The 24,317-nt window shown below is 39.2% G+C and overlaps 1 protein-coding gene across 12 annotated transcripts in view; it reads left to right on the top strand.

Annotated features, from left to right (window-relative positions):
* Positions 1-24,317, top strand: part of DOCK3 (dedicator of cytokinesis 3) — a 303,790-nt gene that overhangs the window by 54,354 nt on the left and 225,119 nt on the right. For all 12 annotated transcript variants that reach the window (XM_024983256.2, XM_024983261.2, XM_024983252.2 and 9 more), the window contains exon 5: positions 11,550-11,646. In XM_024983256.2, coding sequence (XP_024839024.1) covers positions 11,550-11,646 — 97 coding nt within the window. The remainder of the gene's footprint in view (positions 1-11,549; positions 11,647-24,317) is intronic.

Genomic DNA, 24,317 nt, shown 5'->3' with positions numbered 1-24,317 from the left:
GTCTGGAGTCTGCCTGCTTATGAGCAGCATGAGGTTAATTTCTTCCATCTGGTAGGGGTTTCAGTCTCTTCAACAAAGGATATGGCTCATATTATCATCTACAGTGCTTGAGGAGGAACTAAAGGTCCTTGAGTTTGTTTTAATGGCTTAACTATTACTAACTTGTCTTGCTTGACTGTTTTCCTTTATTTCTGTATTTTCTCACTTGTCTGATTAAATTTACTCTTTGGAATTCAGCAGGACTTAGGAGGCTAAAGGACTCTTGTCTACAGACAAGAGTCAGGCAGAGGACATTGTGGAGTTTGGGGCAGCATTCTGTTTTGGGAAGGCCCTAGAGGGTCCTGCTTGGTTCAGTACCTAATCAGTCTTGAGTAAAACTCCATGGAGCTGATCTCAAGAGCAGCTCCTGGACCTTACACCACATTCATCTTGGAATGGCTAGGAAAGGAAGTAGATCGAATTCATGGGACATTGGGGATAGTTGGTATAAGACATTTTTGTAAATGGGCTTGCTCTGCAAGATTTCTCATTTGAGTGAGCCAGTCTGAAAGTCTTCAAGCTAGGTAAGAACACTCTCATCACAGTAGAGAAGAAAGGCCTTTTTCTGCTGCAAAAGGAGGTTTAGTAGGAGCAAAACTTAGGGTCTTTTGTGTTATCCAGTGTCTCTACTATCTCTACCATTTTTGTCCAAGTCAGTAACCTGCTCTTTTGTCTTAATATAGATAAAAGGCCATAAATCCAACTGACGTTGTAATTCAGAAATGATCAGGATCAAAACTAGAGTTTGTTTTTTGGCTATTTGAGCACTGAAGATGAAAGAGAAAACTGCTCTGAACTCTTACACAGAGCATCAGTAAACATTCAGCTTTTGGTAGCCCTGATTGCCTGACTAGAGATGATCCTTCCGATTCTATATTATGTTGTTGTTCAGTTGCTAAGCTGTGTCTGACTCTTTGTGACACCATGGACTGCAGCAGGCCAGGCTTCCCTGTCCTCCACTGTAAATCGGAGTTTGCCCAGATTCACATTCATTGTGTCAATGATGCCATCCAACCGTCTCATTCTCTGTTGCCCCATTCTCCTCCTACCCTTAATCTTTCCCAGCATCAGGGTCTTTTCTAGTGAGTCGGCACTTTGTATCAGGCAGCCAAAGTATTGGAGCTTCAGCATCAGTCCTTCCAATGAATATTCAGGGTTAGTTTCCTTTAGGATTGACTTATTTGATCTCCTTGCAGTCCAAGGGACTCTCAAGAGTCTTCTCCAGACCACAGTTCAAAAGAATCAATTCTTCAGCACTCAGCCTTTTTTATGGTCCAACTCTCACATCTGTACATTACTCCTGGAAAAACCATAGCTTTGACTGTATGGACCTTTATCAGCAAAGTGATGTCTCTGCTAAAAAGCATATTAAAAAATACACTGTATAGGTTTGTCATAGGTTTCCTTCCAAGGAGCAAGGCATCTTTTAATTTCATGACTGCAGTCACTGTGATTTTGGAGCCCAAGAAAATAAAATCTGTCAGTATTTCCATAGATATTATGGAATATATCAAATTGTCTCATCTATCCATTCATTCCTTTTATGTGCTAGCATACAAAACTCTTAGTTTGGAATACAGTTTAAAGGAGAAACAGTAGGTCAGCAGTACCCAGAAAGTCTCTTGGTTTTTGATCATGCAGGCCAAGTTATCTTTTGGTACTTTTTTTTTTTTAATTTTCTCTTGACCTCATTGGAGCTTCCCTTGTAGCTCAGATGGTAAAGAATTTGCCTGCTGTGCAGGAGACCTGTGTTCGATCCCTGAGTCAGGAAGATCCCCTGGAGAAGGGAATGGCAACCCATTCCAGTATTCTTGCCTGGAGAACTCCATGGAGAAAGGAGCCTGGTGAACTGCAGTCCATGGGGTAACAAAGAGTCAGACATGACCTCATTGTTGGTCTATTTATCAAACTTCTCTCAACCTAGCTTCAGACTTTCCCCCTAGGACAGAGCTAGAAGACAGTGTTAGACTTTGCTTATAATCATATAGATTTCTGTTTTATGTGTTCTGGGAACCATGTTATTAAATTACCATTACCACATATGGTTGGGGATCTGTGGCCTTGAGGTAGATAGATGAGAGAAAGAATAGGAAGGGAATCTGTGATGGCATCCAGCTCAAATGGTAAAAAATCTGCTTGCAGTGTGGAAGACCCAGGTTCAGTCCCTGGGTCAGGAAGATCCCCTGAGGAAGGGCATGGGAACCCACTTCAGTATCCTTACCAGGAGAATCCTGTGGACAGAGAAGCCTGGTGGGCTACAGTCCATGGGGTTGCAAAGAGTCAGACACGACTGAGCGACTAACATTTTCACTTTCAAAGAAATATGGGGAGAGTTATTGAGAGTCAGTTGTCCAGGAATAGTACAAAGGATGTGATCATCTCAAGGACCATGGAATAGAATTGTGCTTTATAAAGCATTAGACAGCTTAGAAAAAAGCAAGCTATGTCCTAACTTGTCGCAGCTTGACATGGTAGGAAAAGTGGGGACTTTCTGTGATTACGCTTTCCTGCCTGTGTTATTGCAGTGCCTTCTAACTGCTCTCCCCACTTGTATTCATGGCCTCCTACAGTTTATTCTCAATACAGCTGCCAAAGCAGTTTTTAAAAATATAAGTTAGATCATGCTACTCCTGTGCTTAAAACCTTTCAATGACTCCCATCTCACTCAAAGCAAAAACCAGAGTTCTTACAAAGCCTTACAAAGTTTTATGATGTGGCTTCTTGTCACCCCTGTGCCCTCCTCTGCTATCCCTTTTTCTCAGTTGACTTCAGTTATTTTGGCTTCTTTCCTTTTATTCAAACGTGTCAGATATGTTCCTGCCTTAAGGTTTTTGCTCATGATGTTTCCTGTGCTTGAACACTGTGCCTGGTTAACCTTGTTACTTTCTTCAGGTCTTTTCTCAAATCTTCTGTATTTAATTAATTCTGCCTCTTGCCCTTGCCTTACCAACTCAAAACTGGATGCTCCTGTAGAAATGTCTGCCTCTGGAAACTGAATGTACATGCCAACAAGTTGATTTCTTTGTAGTCTCTGCTGCTTTGGATAATTGGTTTTCTTTTCTAAGTCTGGGGTGGATGGAGCTCAGGCCCTGAGCCTGTCCTATAGTCATAAGGAGTCTGAGCAATCAAGTGTCCATCGTTTTCCACTTGTATACTGGAAGGCAGCTCTGTCTCTATGTTAGGGTTTTTCTCTGGCATAGAAGGGGAGTTACAATGCAGGACAGCTAAGGAAAAGAAAATCCCAATTTTCTCTAACATTACCACTCTTTTCTTCTGGGATTTATGTTAGGAGTATGTTGGAGTTCTTCTGCCTCATCCCCATATCTCTTAAGTACTCATATACATCTTGCTTCTGACTTACTTTTGACTTCTAACTGGCATGTATCCTTTGTGTTGAGGTTCCCCACCCCCCCCACTTCTGGTACTTTTTATCATTTAAAAAAATCGTGGTAAACTGTGTGTAAAATTTAGCATTTTGACCATTTTAAAGTGTACAGTCTGATGGCATTAAGTACATTCAGAGTGCTGTCCAAACCTTCATCAGTATTCAACTCCAGAACTTTTCCCTCACCCCAAACAGAAACTCTGTACCCTTTAAACAGTAACTCTCTATTCCTCCTTTCCCTCAGCCCCTGGTAACCTTTCTTTTGCTATCTGTCTGTATATAAGTGGAATCATTCAATATTTGTTCTTTTGTGTCTGTTTTATTTCACTTGGCTTAGTGTTTTCAAACCTCATCCATGTGGTAGCATGAAAATTTCATTCCTTTTAAAGATTGAATAGTATTCCATTATCTATGTATAATTTCAGTATTCCACTTGGCCATAGATGGATATTTTGACTGTTTTTCATTTGCAGAATTCTTGCTTGGTTCTTTTGCATATTTGTTGACTCTTGGTTTATTTATGTTTGCTTTTATTTCATATTTTTCTTTTTTTTTAATGGAAGTTACTCATGTCACTAAGCATTGTAAATATTTTAAAACGTTTATCAGATTTATAAAATCCTGAGAAGAATTTTTGTTTTATTTTTAAGCCTTTGGACATCTTTTTTTTTTATGGACGTCTTTACATATCTTAGAATTTTGGGTTTCAGAAGTGGGAGATGTTGTTTTCCCTTCCTTTTCTTCCTCTGAACACATCTGTCTAGTGTATGCATCATTGCCTCTATCTGCTTCCAAGGCCCCCGTGTACAGTATCATGTTAGGTCTCCTTCCCCAGAGTGACCTTGGGCTTTTGGCAGATCCTGACCTCAGGCTGAGGGAAGGAGGGGTTTAAGCTCCAATCTGTTTAGCCCTAGAGGTTGCTAAAACCATGTTTTGTTTTGTTTTTTAATTTTTTAATTGAAGGATAACTGCTTTACAGAATTTTGTGGTTTTCTGTCATACATCAACAAGAATCAGCCATAGGTACACCCAAGTCCTCTCCCTCCTGGGCCTCCCTCCCATCTCCCTCCCCATCCCACTCTTCAACCTGTTACAGAGCCCCTGTTTGAGTTCCCTGAGTCACACAGCAAATTCCCATTGGCTATCTGTTTTACATATGGTATTGTAAATTTCTACGTTACACCCTCCATACATCTCCCCTTCTCCCTCCTCTCCTCCCCCCATGTCCATATATCTGATCTCTATGTTTGTTTCTCCATTGCTGCCCTAAAAATAAATTAATCAGTGCCATCTTTTTAGATTCTGTATATATGCATCAGTATGCTATATTTATATTTCTCTTCCTGACTTGCTTCACTCTGTAGGTTTGAACTCTAGGTTCGTCTACCTCATTAGAATGGATTCAAATGCATTCCTTTTTAAGGCTGAATAGTATTCCATTATATATATGTACCACAGCTTCTTTATCCATTCATCTGTTGATGGACATCTAGGTTGCCTCCATGATCTAGCTATTGTAAGTAGTGCTGCAGTGAACATTGGAGTACATGTGTCTTTTTCAGTTTTGGTTTCCTCAGGGTATATGCCTAGGAGTGGGATTGCTGGGTCATATGGTGGTTTTATTGCTAGCTTTTTAAGGAATCTCCATAATGTCTTCTGTTGTGGCTTTATCAGTTTGCATTCTCACCAGCAAGACAAGAGTGTTCCCTTTTCTCCACACCCTCTCCAGCATTTATTGTTTGTAGACTTTTTGGTGATGGCCATTCTGACTGGTGTGAGGTTGTATCTCATTGTAGTTTTGATTTGCATTTCTCTAATAGTGAGTGATGTTGAGCATCTTCTCATGTGCTTGTTAGCCATCTTTATGTCTTTGGAGAAATGTCTCTTCGGGTCCCTTTTCTACATTTTGCTTGGGTTATTTGCTTTTCTGGTATTGAGTTGTATGAGCTGCTTGTATATTTTCGAAATTAATTCTTTGTCAATTGTTTCAGTTCAATTCAGTTCAGTCGCTCAGTCGTGTCTGACTCTTTGTGATCCCATGAACCACACCAGGCCTCTCTGTCCATCACCAACTCCCAGAGTTCACCCAAACCCATGTCCATTGAGTCAATGAGGCCGTCCAACCATCTAATCCTCTGTCGTCCCCTTCTCCTCCTGCCCTCAATCTTTTGCAGCATCAGGGTCTTTTCAAATGAGTCAGCTCTTGGAATCAGGTGGCCAAAGTATTGGAGTTTCAGCGTGAACATCAGTCCTTCCAATGAACACCCAGGACTGATCTCCTTTAGGATGGACTGGTTGGATCTCCTTGCAGTCCAAGGGACTCTCAAGAGTCTTCTCCAACACCACAATTGAAAAGCATCAGTTCTTTGGTGCTCAGCTTTCTTTATAGTTCAATTCTCACATCCATACATGACTACTGGAAAAACCATAGCCTTGACTAGACAGACATTTGAGGACAAAATACTGTCTCTGCTTTTTAATATGCTATATAGGTTGGTCATAACTGTCCTTCCAAGGAGTAAGCGTCTTTCAATTTCATGGCTTCAGTCACCATCTGCAGTGATTTTGGAGCCCCCCAAAATAAAGTCAGCCACTGTTTCCACTGTTTCCCCATCTATTTGCCATAAAGTGATGGAACTGGATGCCATGATCTTAGTTTTCTGAGTTTAAGTTTTATGTTGGGTTTTAAGCCAGCTTTTTCACTCTCCTCTTTCACTTTCATCAAGAGGCTCTTTAGTTCTTCTTCACTTTTTGCCCTAAGGGTGGTGTCATCTGTGTATCTGAGGTTATTGATACTTCTCCCAGCAATCTTGATTCCAGCTTGTGCTTCTTCCAGTCCAGTGTTTCTCATGATGTACTCTGTATATAAGTTAAATAAGCATGGTGACAATATACAGCCTTGATGTACTCCTTTTCCTATTTGGAACCAGTCTGTTGTTCCATGTCCAGTTCTAACTGTTGCTTCCTGACCCGCTTACAGGTTTCTCAAGAGGCAGGTCAGGTGGTCTTGTATTCCCATCTCTTTCAGAATTTTCCCCAGTTTATTGTGATCCACACAGTCAAAGGCTTTGGTATAGTCAATAAAGCAGAAGTAGATGTTTTTCTGGAGCTCTCTTGCTTTTTCGATGATCCAGCGGATGTTGGCAATTTGATCTCTGGTTCCTCTGCCTTTTCTAATCCAGCTTGAACATCTGGAAGTTCACAGTTCACGTATTGCTGAAGCCTGGTTTGGAGACTTTTGAGCATTACTTCACTAGCGTGTGAGATGAGTGCAATTGTGTGGTAGTTTGAGCATTCTTTGGCATTGCCTTTCTTTGGGATTGGAATGAAAACTGACCTTTTCCAGTCCTGTGACCACTGCTGAGTTTTCCAACTTTGCTGGCCTATTGAGTACAGCACTTTCACAGCATCATCTTTCAGGATTTGAAATCCAAATTCAGGATCTGGGATTCCATCACCTCCACTAGCTTTGTTCGTAGTGATGCTTTCTAAGGCCCACTTGACTTCCCATTCCAGGATGTCTGGCTCTAGGTGAGTGATCACACCATTGTGATTTATCTGGGTCATGAAGATCTTTTTTGTACAGTTCTTCTGTGTATTCGTGAGTCTGAGTGAACTCCGGGAGTTGGTGATGGACAGGGAGGCCTGGCGTGGTGCGATTCATGGGGTCGCAAAGAGTCGGACACGACTGAGCGACCGATCTGATCTGATCTGTGTATTCTTGCCATCTCTTCTTAATATCTTCCGCTTCTGTTAGATCCATACCATTTCTGTCCTTTATCAAGCCCATCTTTGCATGAAATGTTCCCTTGGTATCTCTAATTTTCTTGAAGAGATCTCTAGTGTTTCCCATTCTATTGTTTTCCTCAATTTCTTTGCATTGATTGCTGAGGAAGCCTTTCTTATCGCTTCTTGCTATTCTTTGGAACTCTGCATTCAGATGCTTATATCTTTCCTTTTCTCCTTTGCTTTTTGCTTCTCTTCTTTTTACAGCTATTTATGAGGCCTCTGCAGATAGCCATTTTGCCTTTTTGCATTTCTTTTCCATGGGGATGGTCTTGATCCCTGTCTCCTGTACAATGTCACGAACTTCCCTCCGTAGTTCATCAGGCAATCTGTCTGTCAGATCTAGTCCCTTAAATCTATTTCTCACTTCCACTGTATAATCATAAGGGATTTGATTTAGGTCATACCTGAGTGGTCTAGTGGTTTTCCCCACTTTCTTCAATTTAAGTCTGAATTTGAAATTTAAATCAGTTGTTTCATTTGCTATTATTTTCTTCCATTCTGAGGGTTGTCTTTTCACCTTGTTTGTAGTTTCCTTTGCTGTGCAAAAGCTTTTAAGTTTAATTAGGTCCCACTTGTTTATTTTTCTTTTTATTTCCATTACTCTAGGAGATGGGTCATAGAAGATCTTGCTTTGATTTATGTCAAGTATTCTGTGTATGTTTTCCTCCAAGAGTTTAATAGTTTCTGGTCTTACACATAGGTCTTTAATGCATTTAAAGTTTATCTTTGTGTGTGGCGTTAGGTAGTGTTCTAATTTCATTCTTTTACACGTAACTGTCTGATTTTCTCAGCATCACTTACTGAAGAGGCTATCTTTGCCCCATTGTATATTCTGGCCTTCTTTGTCAAAAATAAGGTACCCGTAAGTACATGGGTTTACCTCTGGGTTCTCTGTCTTGTTCCATTGGTCTATATTTCTGTGTTTGTGCCAGTACCATACTGTCTTGATGACTGTTTAGTTCAGTTGCTCAGTCATGTCCAACTCTTTGCGATCTCATGGACTGCAGCATGCCAGGCTTGCCTGTCCATCATCAGCTCCCAGAACTTGCTCAGACTCATGTCCATCAAGTCAGTGATGCCATCCAACCATTTCATCCTCTGTTGTCCCCTTCTCCTCCTGCCTTCAGTCTTTCCCAGCATCAGGGTCTTTTCCAGTGAGTTAGCTCTTCGCATCAGGTGGCCAAAGTATTGGAGTTTCAGCTTCAACATCAGTCCTTTCAATGAATATTCAGGACTGGTTTCCTTTAGGATTGACTGGTTTGATCTCCTTGCAGTGCAAGGGACTCTCGAGAGTCTTCTCCAGCACCACAATTCAAAAGCATCAGTTCTTCGGCACTCAGCTTTCTTTATAGTCCAACTCTCACATCCACACATGACAACTGGAAAAACCATAGCTTTGACTAGACAGACCTTTGTCAGGAAAGTAATATCTCTGCTTTCTAATATGCTGTCTTGGTTGGTCATAGCTTTTCTTCCAAGGAGCAAGCATCTGTTAATTTCATGGCTTCAGTGATTTTGGAGCCCAAGGAAGTAAAGTCTGTCATTGTTTCCATTGTTTCTCCATCTATTTGCCATGAAGTGATGAGACCGGATGTCATGATCCTCGTTCTTTGAATGTTGAGTTTTAAGCCAGCTTTTTCTCTCTCCTCTTTCACTTTTTATCAAGAGGCTCTTTAGTTCCTCTTTGCTTTCTACCAGAAGGGTGGTGTCATCTGCATATCTGAGGTTATTGATATTTCTCCTAGCAATCTTGATTCTAGCTGTTATATCATGCTTAGGAATTACACACTAGAAGATGGGATTGTCCATTATTTTAGATGAGGTGGGCAAGGCTTTGAGAGTTCAAGTACCTTTGCCAAAGTAGCATGGCAAGGAAGAAGGGAAACTACAAATTGAGGCCAAGTTATGTAACTCTGAAGTTCACACTCTCAGCTTACATTTCTGCGCATTATACATTGAATTAATATATATATTATTAACATATATATGTGTATTTTCTTACTGCCAATTTTCATTTTTAACAAACTCTTTGTTCTGCATGAATCCAGAATTTTCTTGGAAATCCACTTACTAGTTCACTTTTTTTGTTATTTTTCTTAGTGTTATGACTACATTCCACTTGGTCTATGGAACAGTGTGTTTTTAAATAACACTTTATCTGAATTTTAAGGATTTTCAGGATATTGATTTTATATTATAGCCAAGGAAAAATATGTTGGTGTTAGTATAGACTTGGATTTGTATAATTTCAGGTAAGTCCAAAGGTTTAGAACTTTAAAATAGGAACAATGTAAGTTTCCCATAAAAGTCAATGATTAAGGTAGCTGAAGACCTAGTAGATGGAACATTCCAGAAATTTTCTTCCAGTTTATCCTGTACAGCAGTTCTGCATTAATCTTGCTAAAACAGCTCCCATCTCCCATGTCTCTATTTCCGTAGTGTCAAGTTTGAATCTCAGCCTTGCACTGAAAATTCACTGTATAAATTTGATGAATACGGACAGTGCTCTGGCATCATTCTAAGATGATTATTTTAAATCTGCTGGAATAAATCACACAAAATAAAAGGCCTTACAGCATAGATCAAATAATATGTATTGATTGATGCTCAATATTAATACACTAAGTCACCTTTGAACACAATGAGGATTTGTTAGCTATGTAGAGAAATGATACTTAATGCTAATTTTTAAAGATTAATTTTCCTTTGCTGTTTCCAACTGGATGATATTCTCTTTGGCTAACAAATCAGAATACAGATTTCATCTACCTCAGTGTATCAGTATATAAAATCTTTCGTCCCAGAAAATATTTCATTAACCCTCAAAATTGGCACAGACATTATAAAAATGTTTTCAAGTCATGCCTCTGCTTTGAACAGCCTTTCAGGATCTTCTCATTCATTTTCCCTGTGTTAAGATCTGGTATCTTAAGAATCATTTGGAGAGGCCCTATGAGAGCTGGCCTCAGTCAGTGCAGCCTTCTTTAAGTTCTTAGATGTGTGAAATTCTCATCCATCTCAGTGACTTCATGTATACTGTTCCCTCTGCAGGTGACACCACACCTCTCCTTCATAACAAACTCTTTGATCCTGACCTTTTTGCATTTTGGGGGCATTGCTGTTTCTTCAGAGAAAGCTTCACTGATCCTGTCTTTAAGTTGTGTCCCCCAGCTAAAATCTCTGATTGTGCAATTTGGTTTCTTTCTTAGATTCATCATGGTCGGTGTCTGTTGTGATTACTTGTCTAATTTGTTATGCAGAATAAGAGCTCTCTGAAGATACTGCTCTGTCTGTTTTTGCTCACTGATAAATCCTTGGCAATTAGCACGAGGATTGATGCCATAATGAATGTTGCTTACAAGGTAGTTGGAAAGAAACCCAGCATCTCTGTTACCAGGATTAGGATTCTTCTGCTCGACAGGTTTCTAGGAAAACATACTATCAGTATAAGGGAGAGCTTATAAAACTTCAAAACAGTGTCTGAGTCTCCCCCACCAAACCCATTTCCATCAGAGCATGAGTTAATTTGCATTACTGATACATGTAAAGGACACAAATAGTTTTTAAAAATTAAGCAAGTCTTGGGCAGTGTTGTAGTCTTCCCAACCATTAAAAAGAATACATTTGAATCAGTTCTAATGAGGTAGATGAAACTGGAGCCTATTATACAGAGTGAAGTAAGCCAGAAAGAAAAACACCAATACAGTATACTAATGCATATATATGGAATTTAAAAAGATGGTAACAATAACCCTGTGTACGAGACAGCAAAAGAGACACTGATGTATAGAACAGTCTTTTGGACTCTGTGGGAGAGGGAGAGGGTGGGATGATTTGGGAGAATGGCATTGAAATACGTATAATATCATATATGGAATGAGTCGCCAGTCCAGGTTCGATGCACGATACTGGATGCTTGGGGCTGGTGCACTGGGATGACCCAGAGGGATGGTATGGGGAGGGAGGAGGGAGGAGGGTTCAGGATGGGGAACACATGTATACCTGTGGTGGATTCATTTCGATATTTGGCAAAACCAATACAATATTGTAAAGTTTAAAAATAAAATAAAATTAAAATAAAAAAATAAAAACTATCTTTAATGACAGTACTGCTAAAAGTAATATTGAGGATTTTTATAACCTAAATGTTTTTTTCATTAAGTCAGTTCACTTATATTATCATATTACTGCAACAGAGTCTGTATTCAGTTAGATGTACCTCTCTTTATATTTGCATGAATTTAAATTTGATTTACACATGTTGGAAAGGGCAGTAGACAGTATTCTGGTAGTTTATCAAAGATAATGTGGCTGTTTGTTGTGACTCTGGTTCTAGGCAGTATGAAACTGTGGTTCCACTTGAAGATTCTATTGTGACTGAGGTTACAGCAACTCTGCAAGAATGGGCCAGTCTGTGGAAACAGCTCTATGTGGTAAGTAGTTGGTAATTAGTTTGCTAAATCAACAAAGTTCCATTGTACCAAGATAAAAAATTATGGTACTTAGCCAATTGCAAATTTATAGAGTTTTGAATATTTGCAGATTTTCAAATGTATGTTCCTAATATTAATTGGAATATAGTAGACTTGAGTTTTGTCCAACCTGAAGAGAATACAGTATTCATATGCCTGCAGTTTTCTCCATCCTATTCCAGCCAGTAGAATGAAGTTCCATCACATCAAGGATTTTAGCTGTCTTACTCAATTGCTGTATCCTCAGAACCTTTCATAAAACAGATTTTTATTAATTGAATGAACAAACTTCATAGTTACTAATACATTGTGAACCTAATAGTGGGTAAAGATCAAGAAGCTGTATTACCACTTTCTTACAGCTACTTAAGTGATATGTCATATATGATACTTTTTGCCAGGCCAATAATTACTAGATAAATAAAACCTCAGTTCGTATCCTCTGGAAACTTAGAGAGTAGAGGGTGATAGAACACAAAAATATAGACTAAAAATAAGTGACGGGGTTTGGGTTCTGAACAAGATGAAGTAAACACATTCTGTTTTACTCTTCCTACTAATCACAATAAAAATTCTGGACAAAACCCATAAAATGCCCTATCAGAACACTCTGAAAGTTAGGAAACAGAAGGTGGATGATTAGGGACATTGAAATTCACAGATTGAGTGAGTGCCCTGGTTGTCTTTTTTTCTTGCCTTCTATATATCCTGGACTGGGCTGTAGAGAAGACTACAACCTAGAAATGCTAATGAGTGTAGACAAAATAATAATACCAAGGAAAGCCTGTTCTCTCTAGCCAAAGGATGGCCCAGCAAGATAGAAACGTCCTATTCTGTCTGTTCTGTAGGAGAATATCACAATAAAATCTGTACCCCCTCCCATTCCAACAGGCATTACAGCAGGGGTATTGACAATCAGAGCTTTGTCTCACAAACACCCTTCCCCCACCTGCAGTAACAGGGAGATGTCCCCCTTCAGTGCAGCCTGTGGCTCAGACTCTGACTTCTGCTTTTTTCTGCTCCAGTAATGAGGCAGTGCCCTTCCTCAGCAGAGCCTGTTCAGTTCAGTTCAGTTCAGTTGCCCAGTCGTGTCCGACTCTTTGTGACCCCATTAATCTCAACACGTCAGGCCTCCCTGTCCATCACCAACTCCCGGAGTTCACTCAGACTCACGCCCATCGAGTCAGTGATGCCATCCAGCCATCTCATCCTCTGTCGTCCCCTTTTCCTCCTGCCCCCAATCCCTCCCAGCATCAGAGTTTTTCCAGTGAGTCAGCTCTTTGCGTGAGGTGGCCAAAGTACTGGAGTTTCAGCTTTAGCATCATTCCTTCCAAAGAACACCTGTAGGGAAGACTAATTTCCACCCCACCAGAAGTTTCAAGGTGGCAACTCTCTTCAGCAGAGCCTGTGGGTGAGACTTTGGCCTTTATAACTACACAACATTAACAAGGTGGTACCCTTACCCTGCAGAGTTCTGAGGCAAAACTCAACTTTCCCCCATCCTCTGGAGAAAGGAAGAAGCATTTCTCCACAGAGAAGCCTGTGGTGAGAGCTCTTGATTTCCAGCCCCCCTGCAATAATAAGGTGCTACCCTCCCCAGCCAAGCTGTGGGTTGTACTTTAACTTTCACAACTCTCCACTCCCCTGCTTATTACCCTATTTTCTATGACTGCCCTGCTGAAATGAGGCAGTGCTTCTCCCCACTCAAGCCCATCCTAAGGATAATGGGAAGTGGAGTTCTGTCATCTAGATAACATGCAAATAGGGAAAACCAAGGAGTACTGGAGCGACTTTATAAACTAAATTGACATTTCAATCACAGTGCACAAAAGTCCACAAAAGGGGTCTCAAAGAATTGGACACGACTGAGCAACTGAACAACCCCCACCACCGCAAAAGTGAGCCTAGGATCACATTCTCAATGTGAACAGGTTGACTAAAAGAAAAGATTTAAGTAGAAATTAGAGTGTCATAATTCCTACTTAATTAAAATGTCCATCTTACAGCTCCAAATTACTTGTCATATGAAGAAATCAGGAAAAATGCAACTCTAGTAAGAAGGGACAATCAGCAGAAGCTAACTTTGAAATGACACAGATGTTGGAGCCATCAGCAAGGATTTAAAAGCATTTGAGAAAATTCAGCAGTTTCGTGATTAAAAACTCTTAGAAAACTAGGAATATAAGATATCTCACTCTGATAAAGGGCATTTATAAAAACATATAGCAAATGTCATACTTAGTGATAAAAGTCTGCTTTGAGGAATAAGGTAAGGATGTCTGCTCTCAACAAGTCAGTTCAACTTAGTACTAGAAGACTTAAGGCAAGAAAAAGAAAGAAGAGACATATGGGTTAGAGTGAAGAAATAAAGCTGTTCACATTTGCAAACAATATGATTGGCTACATAACAAATCCCAAGGAATCTACAAACACTAGAGAATACAAAAGATAGTTCTGAAAATAAATAAGTTTGCAGTTACAGGATATCAGGTCAAAATACAGAATCTCGCTCTCTCTTTCTGTCACATACACAGACATACACACAATCATATTGCCATATATTGGCAGTGAACAGTTGGAAACCAAATTTTAAAACACATACCATTTACAATTGCTCAAAAATGAAACATTTGGTATAAATACAACAGAACATACAATTTCCATGTACTAAAAACCACAAAAATGCTAATGAACAAAAGTGAAGAAGACTTAAGTAAAGGGCCAGGCATGACATGTTCATGGATTGGAAGACTCACATATTAAAAATGTCTGTTCAACACAGATTGATCTATGTATTTAATTCTTGAAAAGTCCTAGCAGGATGTTTTCTAGAGAAGGTGATTTAAAAATTTTTAAGGGAATACAAAATAAGAATAAAGTTAGAGGAATCATGTTACCTGATTTTAAGGCTTACTTACAGTTACAGTAATCAAGATGGAGTGGTCCTGGCCAAGGATAGACACAGATCATAGATAAAGGGAGCAGGACAGAGAGTTGAGATGTATCAGTAGGTTTAGTCAAGTAAGGGCCAACTGATTTTTGGCAAAGGTGCAAAAGTGAAAGAAACATGCTCTTGTCACAAATGGATAAATGGAGTAGTTGGGCATACAGAGGCAGAACAAAAACAAAACCAAAACCTTGACTTAAATCTCCTTCCTTATACAACGGACTAACTCACATTGGATGATAGACCAAAATGTAAAATATAAAACCAAAAGTTTTAGGAAAACATATAGGAGAAAAACTTTATAACCTGCGTTTAAGTGAAGAGTTCTTAAGCATGACACTGAAAGAATAGTTCATAGAAGAAAAATTTGATAAACTGGATTTCATCAAAGTGAAAAATTTTTGCCCTTGAATGACCCTGTTAAAAGATGAAAAGATAAGCCATAGACTGGAAGAAAATATTTTCAAATCACATATCTGTCAGAAGACTTGTATGTAGGATATATAAAGGACTTTGTAAGCTGAACAGTAATTCTAACAATAATGTCTAACAATTCAGTTAGAGAAGGACAGAAAACTTCATCAAGGAGAAGTCTTGATGAAGTCATCTCCTTCATAAGGAGAGCTAATTAGAACATGACAAGATTTTCCATATAATTAGCCATTGTTGTTGTTGAGTCGATAAATTGTCTCCAACTCTCTGTGACCCCATGGACTGCAACATGCCAGGCTTTGCTGTCCTTCACTACCTTCGGGGGTTTTCTCACGTTCATGTCCATTGAATCAGTGATGCTATCCAACCATCTCATCCTCTCCCACCCCCTACTTCTTTTGCCTTCAATCTTTCCCAGCATCAGAGTCTTTTCCAGTGATTCAACTCCTCATATCAGATTGCCAAAGTATTGGAGTTTCAGCTTTAGTATCAGTCCTTCCAGTGAATATTCAGGACTGATTTCCTTTAGGATTGACTGGTTTGATCTACTTGCTTGATCTAGATTCCATGGGAATCTCAAGAGCCTTTTCCAGCACTATAGTTCAAAAGCATCAATTCTTCAGTTCTCAGTCTTCTTTATGGTCCAACTCTCACATCCATACATGACCACTGGAAAAACCATAACTTTGACTAGATGGACCTTTGTTGGCAAAGTGATGGCTTGCTTTTTAATATGCTGTCTAGGTTTGTCATAGGTTTTCTTCCAAGGAGCAGGCATCTTTTAATTTCATGGCTGCAGTCACTGTTTGCCCAAGAAAATAAAATCTGTCACTGCTTTCCACTTTCCCCACTTCCGTTTGCCATGAAGTGATGGAACCAGATACTATGATCTTAGTTTTTTGAATGTTGAGTTTCAAGCCAGTTTTTTCACTCTCCTTTTTCACCCTTATCAAAAGGCTCTAGTTCCTCTTCACTTTCTGCAATTAGAGTGGTATCATCTGCATATCTGAGGTTATTGGTATTTCTCCTAGCAATCTTGATTCCAGCTTGTGATTCATCTAGCCCAGTGTTTTGCATGATGTACTCTGCATAGAAGTTAAATAACCAGAGTGACAGTATACAGCCTTGTTGTACTGCTTTTCCAATTCTGAACCAGTCTGTTGTTCCATGTTTGGTTCTAACTGTTACTTCTTGACCTGCATACAGTTTTCTCAGGAGCCAGATGAGGTGGTCTGGTATTTCCATCTGTTAAAGAATTTTCCACAGTTTGTTGTGATCCACATAGTCAAAGGCTTTCTCGTAGTCAGTGAAGCAGAATAGATGTTTTTCTGGAATTCTTTTGCTTTTTCTGTGATTCAGCAGATGTTGGCAATTTCATCTCTGGTTCCTCTATCTTTTCTAAACCCTGCTTGTACATCTTCAGGTTCTCAGTTCATGTACTGCTGAGGCCTAGCTTAAAGAATTTTGAGCATAACTTTGGTTGCATGTGAAATGAGCACAATTGTGTGGTAGTTTGAACGTTCTTTGGCATTGACCTTCTTTGGGATTGGAATGAAATTAGCCATTAGGGTAATGCAAATTAATGCTACAGTGAGATGCTACTACGTACCTGTTAGAATGGCTAACGTAAAAAAATGTCAAAAATACCAGAGATGTGGAGCAACTGGATCTCTCATACATTGCTGATGAAGATATAAAATGATACAACTGCTGGGGAAAAAAAGTTGGTGTTTTCTTTTTTTTAAAATTGCAGTATAGTTCATTTACAATGTTGTATTAATTTCACGTATACAGCAAAGTGAATCAGTTATACATATATCTACTCTCTTTTTAGATTCTTTTTCCATATAAGCCATTGTAGAGTCCTGAGTAGAGTTCCCTGTGCTATACAGTAGATTATTAGTTATCTATTTTATGTATAGTAGTGTGTGTCTGTCAATCCCAATCTCCCAATTTATTCTTCCCCCCTTACTCTCTGGTAACTGTAAGTTCTTTTTCTACATCTGTGACTCTACTTGTGTTTTGTAAATAAGTTCATTTGTACCCTTTTTTTTTTTAAGATTGTGCATATAAGTGATATCATATGATACTTGTCTTCATGTGTCTGACTTACTTCACTCATTATGACAATCTCTAGGTCCATCCATGTTGCTGTAAATGGCATTATTTTGTTCTTTTTTATGACTGAGTATTGTATACATGTACTATGTATATCTATCTATTCCTCTGTTGATGGTCTTTTAGGTTGCTTCCATGTCCTGGCTATTGTAAATAGTGCTGCAGTTAGTATTGAGATGCATGTATCTTTTTGCATTATCATTTTTTTCCAAGTATATGCCTAGGAGTGGGATTGCTGGGTCATATGGTAGTTCTGTTTTTAGTTTTTTGAGGGACCTCCATACTGTTCTCCATAGTGGCTATACCAATTTATGTTCCCACCAACAGTGGAAGAGGCTTCCCTTTTCTCCACACCCTCTCCAACATTTATTGTTTATGGGTATTTTTTGATAATGGCCATTCTGACCAGTGTGAGCTCATTTCAGTTTTGATGTGTATCTCTCTAGTAATTAGTGATGTTGAGCGTCTTTTCATGTGCTTTTTGGCTATCTTTATTTCTTCTTTGGAGAAATGTCTATTTAGATCTTTTGTCAATTTTTTGGTTGGGTTGTTTGGGTTTTTTTGATATGGAGCTGCATGAGCTGTTTGTATATTTTGGAGATTAATACCTTGTCAGTTATTTCATTTGCAAGTATTTTCTTCCATTCAGAGGGTTGTCCGTTTGTTTTGTTTATGGTTTCCTTTGCTGTGCAAAGGCTTTTAGGTTTAATTAGATCTCGTTTGTTTATTTTGGTTTTTATTTTCGTTACTCTAGGAGGTGGATCCAGAAAGATCTTGCTGCAGTTTATGTCAAAGAGTGTTCTAGCTGTGTTTTCCTCTAGGAGTTTTATAGTGTCTAGCCTTTCATGTAAGTCTTTAATCCGTTTTGAGTTTATTTTTTTGTGTGGTGTTAGGGAGTGTTCTAATTTCAGTCTTTTATGTGTAGTTGTCTGATTTTCTCAACAACACTTACTTTGAGTGCTTACATTGTGCCTGTGCTTCATTTTTTTTACATACATTATCTCATTTTAATTTTCACTACAATTACTATTATTCTCCTCATGTTACTGAATGGAAGCTTTGATCCTTAGAAAGAATAAGGACTGTGCCTAAAGTCATATAAATAGTAAATGTCCAGCCAGACCCTAGTCTAAGTTCATTAGACTCCAGGGCTCTTAATAAGTACACTATCTTCTGAATTAAATTCTTTAAATACATCTCACATATAATTTATTTTGATTTTAGTAGTTCCTTATTGTGATTTTATTAGTTACTTATTACCATTTTCTGATATGGAAATTGGATTAATTGGAATGAATATTATCTGGAAATGATATCGCCTTGCCGAAATTATAAAATAATCATGCCTTAGAAAAATAGACCTTTATTTCTTTCTCAAGAAGGCATAGGCAGTCTGGATTTGGTGTGGCAGCTCTATGGTCATCAAGGCTTAGTCTGTCCTCCTGCTCTGTCTTCCTCATTACTGTGCTTCAGCTTTTTAGCCCAAAATGACTAGCTCTAGGCAGCATCTTTGTGCTCTAGATGAAGGAAGCAGGAAAAGAAAGAAAGAAGTATACTCTTTCCATTAAAGGACACCTCTTTGAAGTTGCTGAGAACATTTCCTCCTGTTGGTCAAAACTCATTCACAGAGTAATCTCTAGCTGAAATAGAGACTGCAAATTGGTCTTTTTAAGATGGCCATATATTAGCCAAAAATGAGGAATTCTATGACTATAGAAAAAGTAGAGAATGAATACTGAGAGACTACTAGCAGTCTTTGCCACAGTGACCATGAAAAATTATTCTCATGTAAAGTTCTATTGTATTTTTAATCATTTGCCAAATTTATTTGTGAAATAGTGGAATAATGCCTTCACCAGCACTTCAGTATATTATATATCTGGAGAAGTGAATTTTAAGTAAAACATGAAAAAGTAATGAAGTTGTTGTTAAAAATCATTAGAATCATCCAAACTTGCATTTAATATGTTTCGGTAACTTGATGTGCCTTTGTGAGAGTAAATACATTGTAACTAAAAGTTAACATCATACCAATATGACATCTTCTTTTACAGCAGCTCATCTTACTCAGACATATTGTGGGTAAATTAAGCTGCTATTTGAAGCAATATTGTAAAACAGTTAACTTTTGAAAAATCTTTTATGTGTACTTTATGGCTTGTATCGGAGAAGGCAATGGCACCCCACTCCAGTACTTTTGCCTGGAAAATCCGGTGGATGGAAGAGCCTGGTAGGCTGCAGTCCATGGGGTCGCTAGAGTCGGACATGACTGAGCGACTTCACTTTCACTTTTCACTTTCATGCATTGGAGAAGGAAATGGCAACCCATTCCAGTGTCCTTGCCTGGAGAATCCCAGGGACGTGGAAGCCTGGTGGGCTGCCGTCCGTGGGGTCGCACAGAGTCAGACACGACTGAAGCGACTTAGCAGCAGCAGCAGCAGCATGGCTTGTATGTTTGCATACAAATTTTCCAGAGTTATGGACAAACTTGAAAGTTGAGAAGCTGTATTGAAAAGAAGATTACTGCAAATAATGATTTTTATATTTTATACCCCAAATTTGAAATTGCCATTACAATTTTTAAATTCACTTTTTAATTAATGGAATATTGCCTTTCTTTGCCATTTTAACTAATGACAGTGTTTCTGGTTAATTCTTTTTAATTTACTGTTAATATGACAAGTGTCAAATGATTGTTTTTATTATGCAAGTTAGGAGGTCAGACATGTAGCCAGTCGAATTCAAAACAAATGAATACAAGTCTTTTCCAAATGACTTTCTACTAGAAGAGAATCAAAATCTGTTATATTATTAAAATTAGAAAGCCTAACAGTCTCCCTTTGTTTCCCTACTTAATTTCAGACATTATAGTTCTTCACTTGATCTGACTTTACTAAGAGACAGTTAATTACCTGACTGTCCTCTGAGAAGTATACTTGAGAGCCAGAATGAATCTAGGCTAGCAATGTCTAAAGTTTAATTTATCTGATTTTAAAGACAAAAGGAAAATAATATAAATAAAATACAATAAACTATGAAAAATAAGTCTCAACATATGTGACTATAACGTTAATATCTTTCTGTATATAAAGTGTGTAAAAGTCAATAAGAAAATAAGTAAAAAGCACTGCAAATATTCAGTAAAGGATAAAACACCATTTATAAAGCATTACCTAAGGGAAATATTCAGTTTTACTAATAATCAAGGATATAGCAGTTAAATCAGTGAGATAAATTCTGCTTCAAATTAATAAGTAAGAAAGTGGAAATTATCCTTTGCTATTCAGTTTTTGCTAAAATGAATACGTCTATGCTTTGCTGCTATATATCAATTTTTTGTTGGCACATTTGAATAATAATTTGGGAACTGTCTTCATTCAGATTCTTAAGACACTAGTAATTCTAATTCTGGGAATTTGTTTTAAGATTGGACTTCCCTGGTGGCTCAGAGGTTAAAGTGTCTGCCTGCAATGCGGGAGACCTGGGTTCGATCCCTGGGTTGGGAAGATCCCCTGGAGAAGGAAATGGCAACCCATTTCAGTATTCTTGCCTGGAGAATCCTATGGAGGGAGAAGCCTAGTAGGCTACAGTCCACGGGGTTGCAAAGAGTTGGACACGACTGAGCTACTTCACTTTCAATGTTAAATATGGGAGTGGGTTGAATTGCAGTTTCATAAATATTTCCATTAAAGCATTATTTGCAATAGCAGACATAAATTTACTTTCCTAAATGTGCCAACTGTAGTCCAATTAAGACATAGAGAGCTTACGTCTAAAGAGCTGTTAGAAAAATTTAGTTATGTTACATACTAAAATGAACTTAGGCACAAATTATATTACAAAATATAGCTTCATCTATATTCTGAAATCTTTAATCCAATTTTCTGTTGATGGGAGGGGCTCTGTTCCCTCCCTATAGTTTGCCCTAAGGCCAAACTATGATAGGGGTAAATAGTTCAGTTCAGTCCAGTCGCTCAGTTGTGTCCGACTCTTTGTGACTCCATGGACTGCAGCATGCCAGGCTTCCCTGTCCATCACCAACTCCTGGAGCTTACTCAAACTCATGTCCATTGAATCAATGATGCCATCCAACCATCTCATCCTCTATCATCCTCTTCTCCTGCCATCAGTCTTTCTCAGCATCAGGGTCTTTTCCAGTGAGTCATTTGTTCACATCAGGTGGCCAAAGTATTGGAGTTTCAGCCTCAGCATCAGTCCTTCCAGTGAGTATTCAGGACTGATTTCCTTTAGGATGGACTGGTTGGATCTCCTTGCAGTCCAAGGGACTCTCAAGAGTCTTCTCCAACAATCCAGTTCAAAAGCATCAATTCTTCGATGCTCAGCTTTCTTTATAGTCCAACTCTCACATCTATACATGACTACTGGAAAAACCATAGTTTTGACTAGATGGACCTTTGGTGGGAAAGTAATGTCTCTGCTTTTTAATATGGTGTCTAGTTTGGTCATAGCTTTTCTCCCAAGGAGCAAGGTCTTTTAATTTCATGGCTGCAGTGACCATCTGCAGTGATTTTGGAGCCCAAGAAAATAAAGTCAGCCACTGTTTCCATTGTTTCCCCATCTATTTGCCATGAAGTGATGGCACTGGGTGCCATGGTCTTCGTTTTTTGAATGTTGAGTTTTAAGCTAGCTATTTCACTCTCCTCTTTCACTTTCATCAAGAGGCTCTTTAGTTCTTATTCACTTTCTGCCATAAGGGTGGTGCCATCTGCATATCTGAGGTTATTGATAGTTCTCCCAGTAGTCCTGCTTCCAGCTTGTGCTTCATCCAGCCCAGCATTTCACATGATATAGAAAATGAAGTTGCTCAGTCATGTCCAACTCTTTGCGACCCCATGGAGAGTAGCCTGCACCAGGCTCCTCCATCTGTGGGATTTTCTAGGCAAGAGTACTGGAGTAGGTTGCCATTTCCTTATCCAGGGAATCTTCCCGACCCAGGGATCGAACCTAGGTCTCTTGCATTGTAGACAGATGCTTTACTGTCTGAGCCACCAGGGAAGATAGCATAAGATATTTATTTGAGCCCCTTTTTTGGGGGAGGGGGCAAGAATACTGGAGTGGGTTGCCATTCTCTTCTCTAGGAGATCTTCCCAACCCAGGGATTGAACCCGGGTCTCCCACATTGTAGGCAGATGCTTTAACTCTGAGTCACCAGGGAAGTCAAATATTTCTTTGAGCCCCCCTTTTTTGGAGGGGGCAAACATATAAGTTAAATAAGCAAGGTGACAATATACAGCCTTGATGTACTTCTTTCCTGATTTGGAACCAGTCTATTGTTCTATGTCCAGTTCTAACTGTTGCTTCTTGACCAGCATACAGATTTCTCAACAGGCAGGTAAGGTGATCTGGTATTCCTATCTCTTGAAGAATTTTCCACAGTTTGTTATGATCCACACAATCAAAGACTTTGGCGTAGTCAATAAAGCAGAAGTAGATGTCTTTCTGGAACTCTCTTGCTTTCTCAGTGATCCAATGGATGTTGGCAATTTGATCTCTGGCTCCTCTGCCTTTTCTAAATCCAACTTGAACATCTGGAAGTTCACGGTTCATGTACTGTTGAAGCCTGACTTGGAGAATTTTGAGCATTAATATGCTAGCTTGTGAGGTGAGTGCACTTGTTTGGTAGTTTGAACATGCTTTGGCATTGCCTTTCTTTGGGATTGGAATGGAAACTGACCTTTTCCAGCCCTGTGGCCACTGCTGAGTTTTCCAAATTTGCTGGCATATCGAGTATAGCACTTTCCACAGCATCATCTTTGAGGATTTGAAATAGCTCAACTGGAATTCCATCACCTTCACTAGCTTTATTCATAGTGATGCTTCCTAAGGCCAGGATGCCTGGCTCTAGATGAGTAGGGTAATGGTGACCTCCTTCAGAAGGACGTAGGCAAGGACTGTTATATTCAGTGCCCTTGACCCCGTGGCAGGCCACTGCTGACCCATGCCTCAACTGGAGACTCCTAGACACTCACAGGCAATTCTGGTTGTCTCTTGTGGGGTTACTCACTGCTCCTTTCTTCTGAGACCAGGTTTTCTTTGTGCCCTCCAAACTGCAGGGAGGGAACACAGCCCCACCCATCAACAGAAAATTGGATTAAAGATTTACTGAGCATGGCCCTGTCCATCAGAGCAAGACCCAGATTCCCACAGCCAGTACCTCCCATCAGGAAGCATCCTTATCCTTATCCATCAGAGGGCAGACAGAATAGAAACCACAATTACAGAAAACTAACCAAATTGATCACTTGGATCAGAGCCATGTCTAACTCAGTGAAACTGTGAGCCATGTTGTGTAGGGCCACCCAAGACAGATGGATCTTGGTGGAGAGTTCTGACAAAATGTGGTCCACTGGAGAAGGGAATGGCAAACCACTTCAGTATTCTTGCCTTGAGAACCCCATGAACAGTATGAGAAAGCAAAAAGATAAGGCACTAAAAAATGAACTCCCTAGGTCAGTAGGTGCCCAGTATGCTCCTCGAGAAGAGTGGAAAAACATTTTCAGAAAGAATGAAGAGGCTGAGCCAAAGCAAAAACAACACCCAGTTGTGGCTGTGACTGGTGATGGAAGTAAAGTTTGATGCTGTAAAGAACAATATTGCATAGGAGGCTGGAATGTTAGGTCCATGAATCAAGGTAAATTGAAAGTGATCAGACAGGAGATGGCAAGAGTGAACATTGACATTTTAGGAATCAGTGAACTAAAATCAGCTGGAATGGGCGAATTTAATTCAGATGACCATTATATCTACTACTGTGGGCAAGAATCCCGTGTCAATGTAACTCGATTATCAGGCGTAGAAAATTTCCATTGTTTCATTAAGTTGTTTGTTATTATTGTTTTTAAACCCACTGCTACATGTTGAACTAGGAAGATAAAAAAATAAATCTGTTAATTTGACAAATCTTAGCCACTCAGATCATCTAAATTAAATTTGACCCTAACTTAACTTTTTGATAACTATGTAAACACAACCCAGGGCATATCTACCTCAGTTGAACAAATCAGTACTTATTAATTTACAAAACCAATAAAAGCTTTAAACAGAAGCCACCACTCAAAAATATCCTAATGTTTTGTGGAAGCCTGGATGGGAGAATGTTTGGGGGAGAATGGTT

The sequence above is a fragment of the Bos taurus genome, chromosome 22 (genome assembly GCF_002263795.3).
Source record: "Bos taurus isolate L1 Dominette 01449 registration number 42190680 breed Hereford chromosome 22, ARS-UCD2.0, whole genome shotgun sequence".
Classification (NCBI taxonomy): Eukaryota; Metazoa; Chordata; class Mammalia; order Artiodactyla; family Bovidae; genus Bos; species Bos taurus.
The sequence above is the reverse complement of the archived record's forward strand: the minus strand, read 5'-3'. Positions and strand labels throughout refer to the sequence as shown.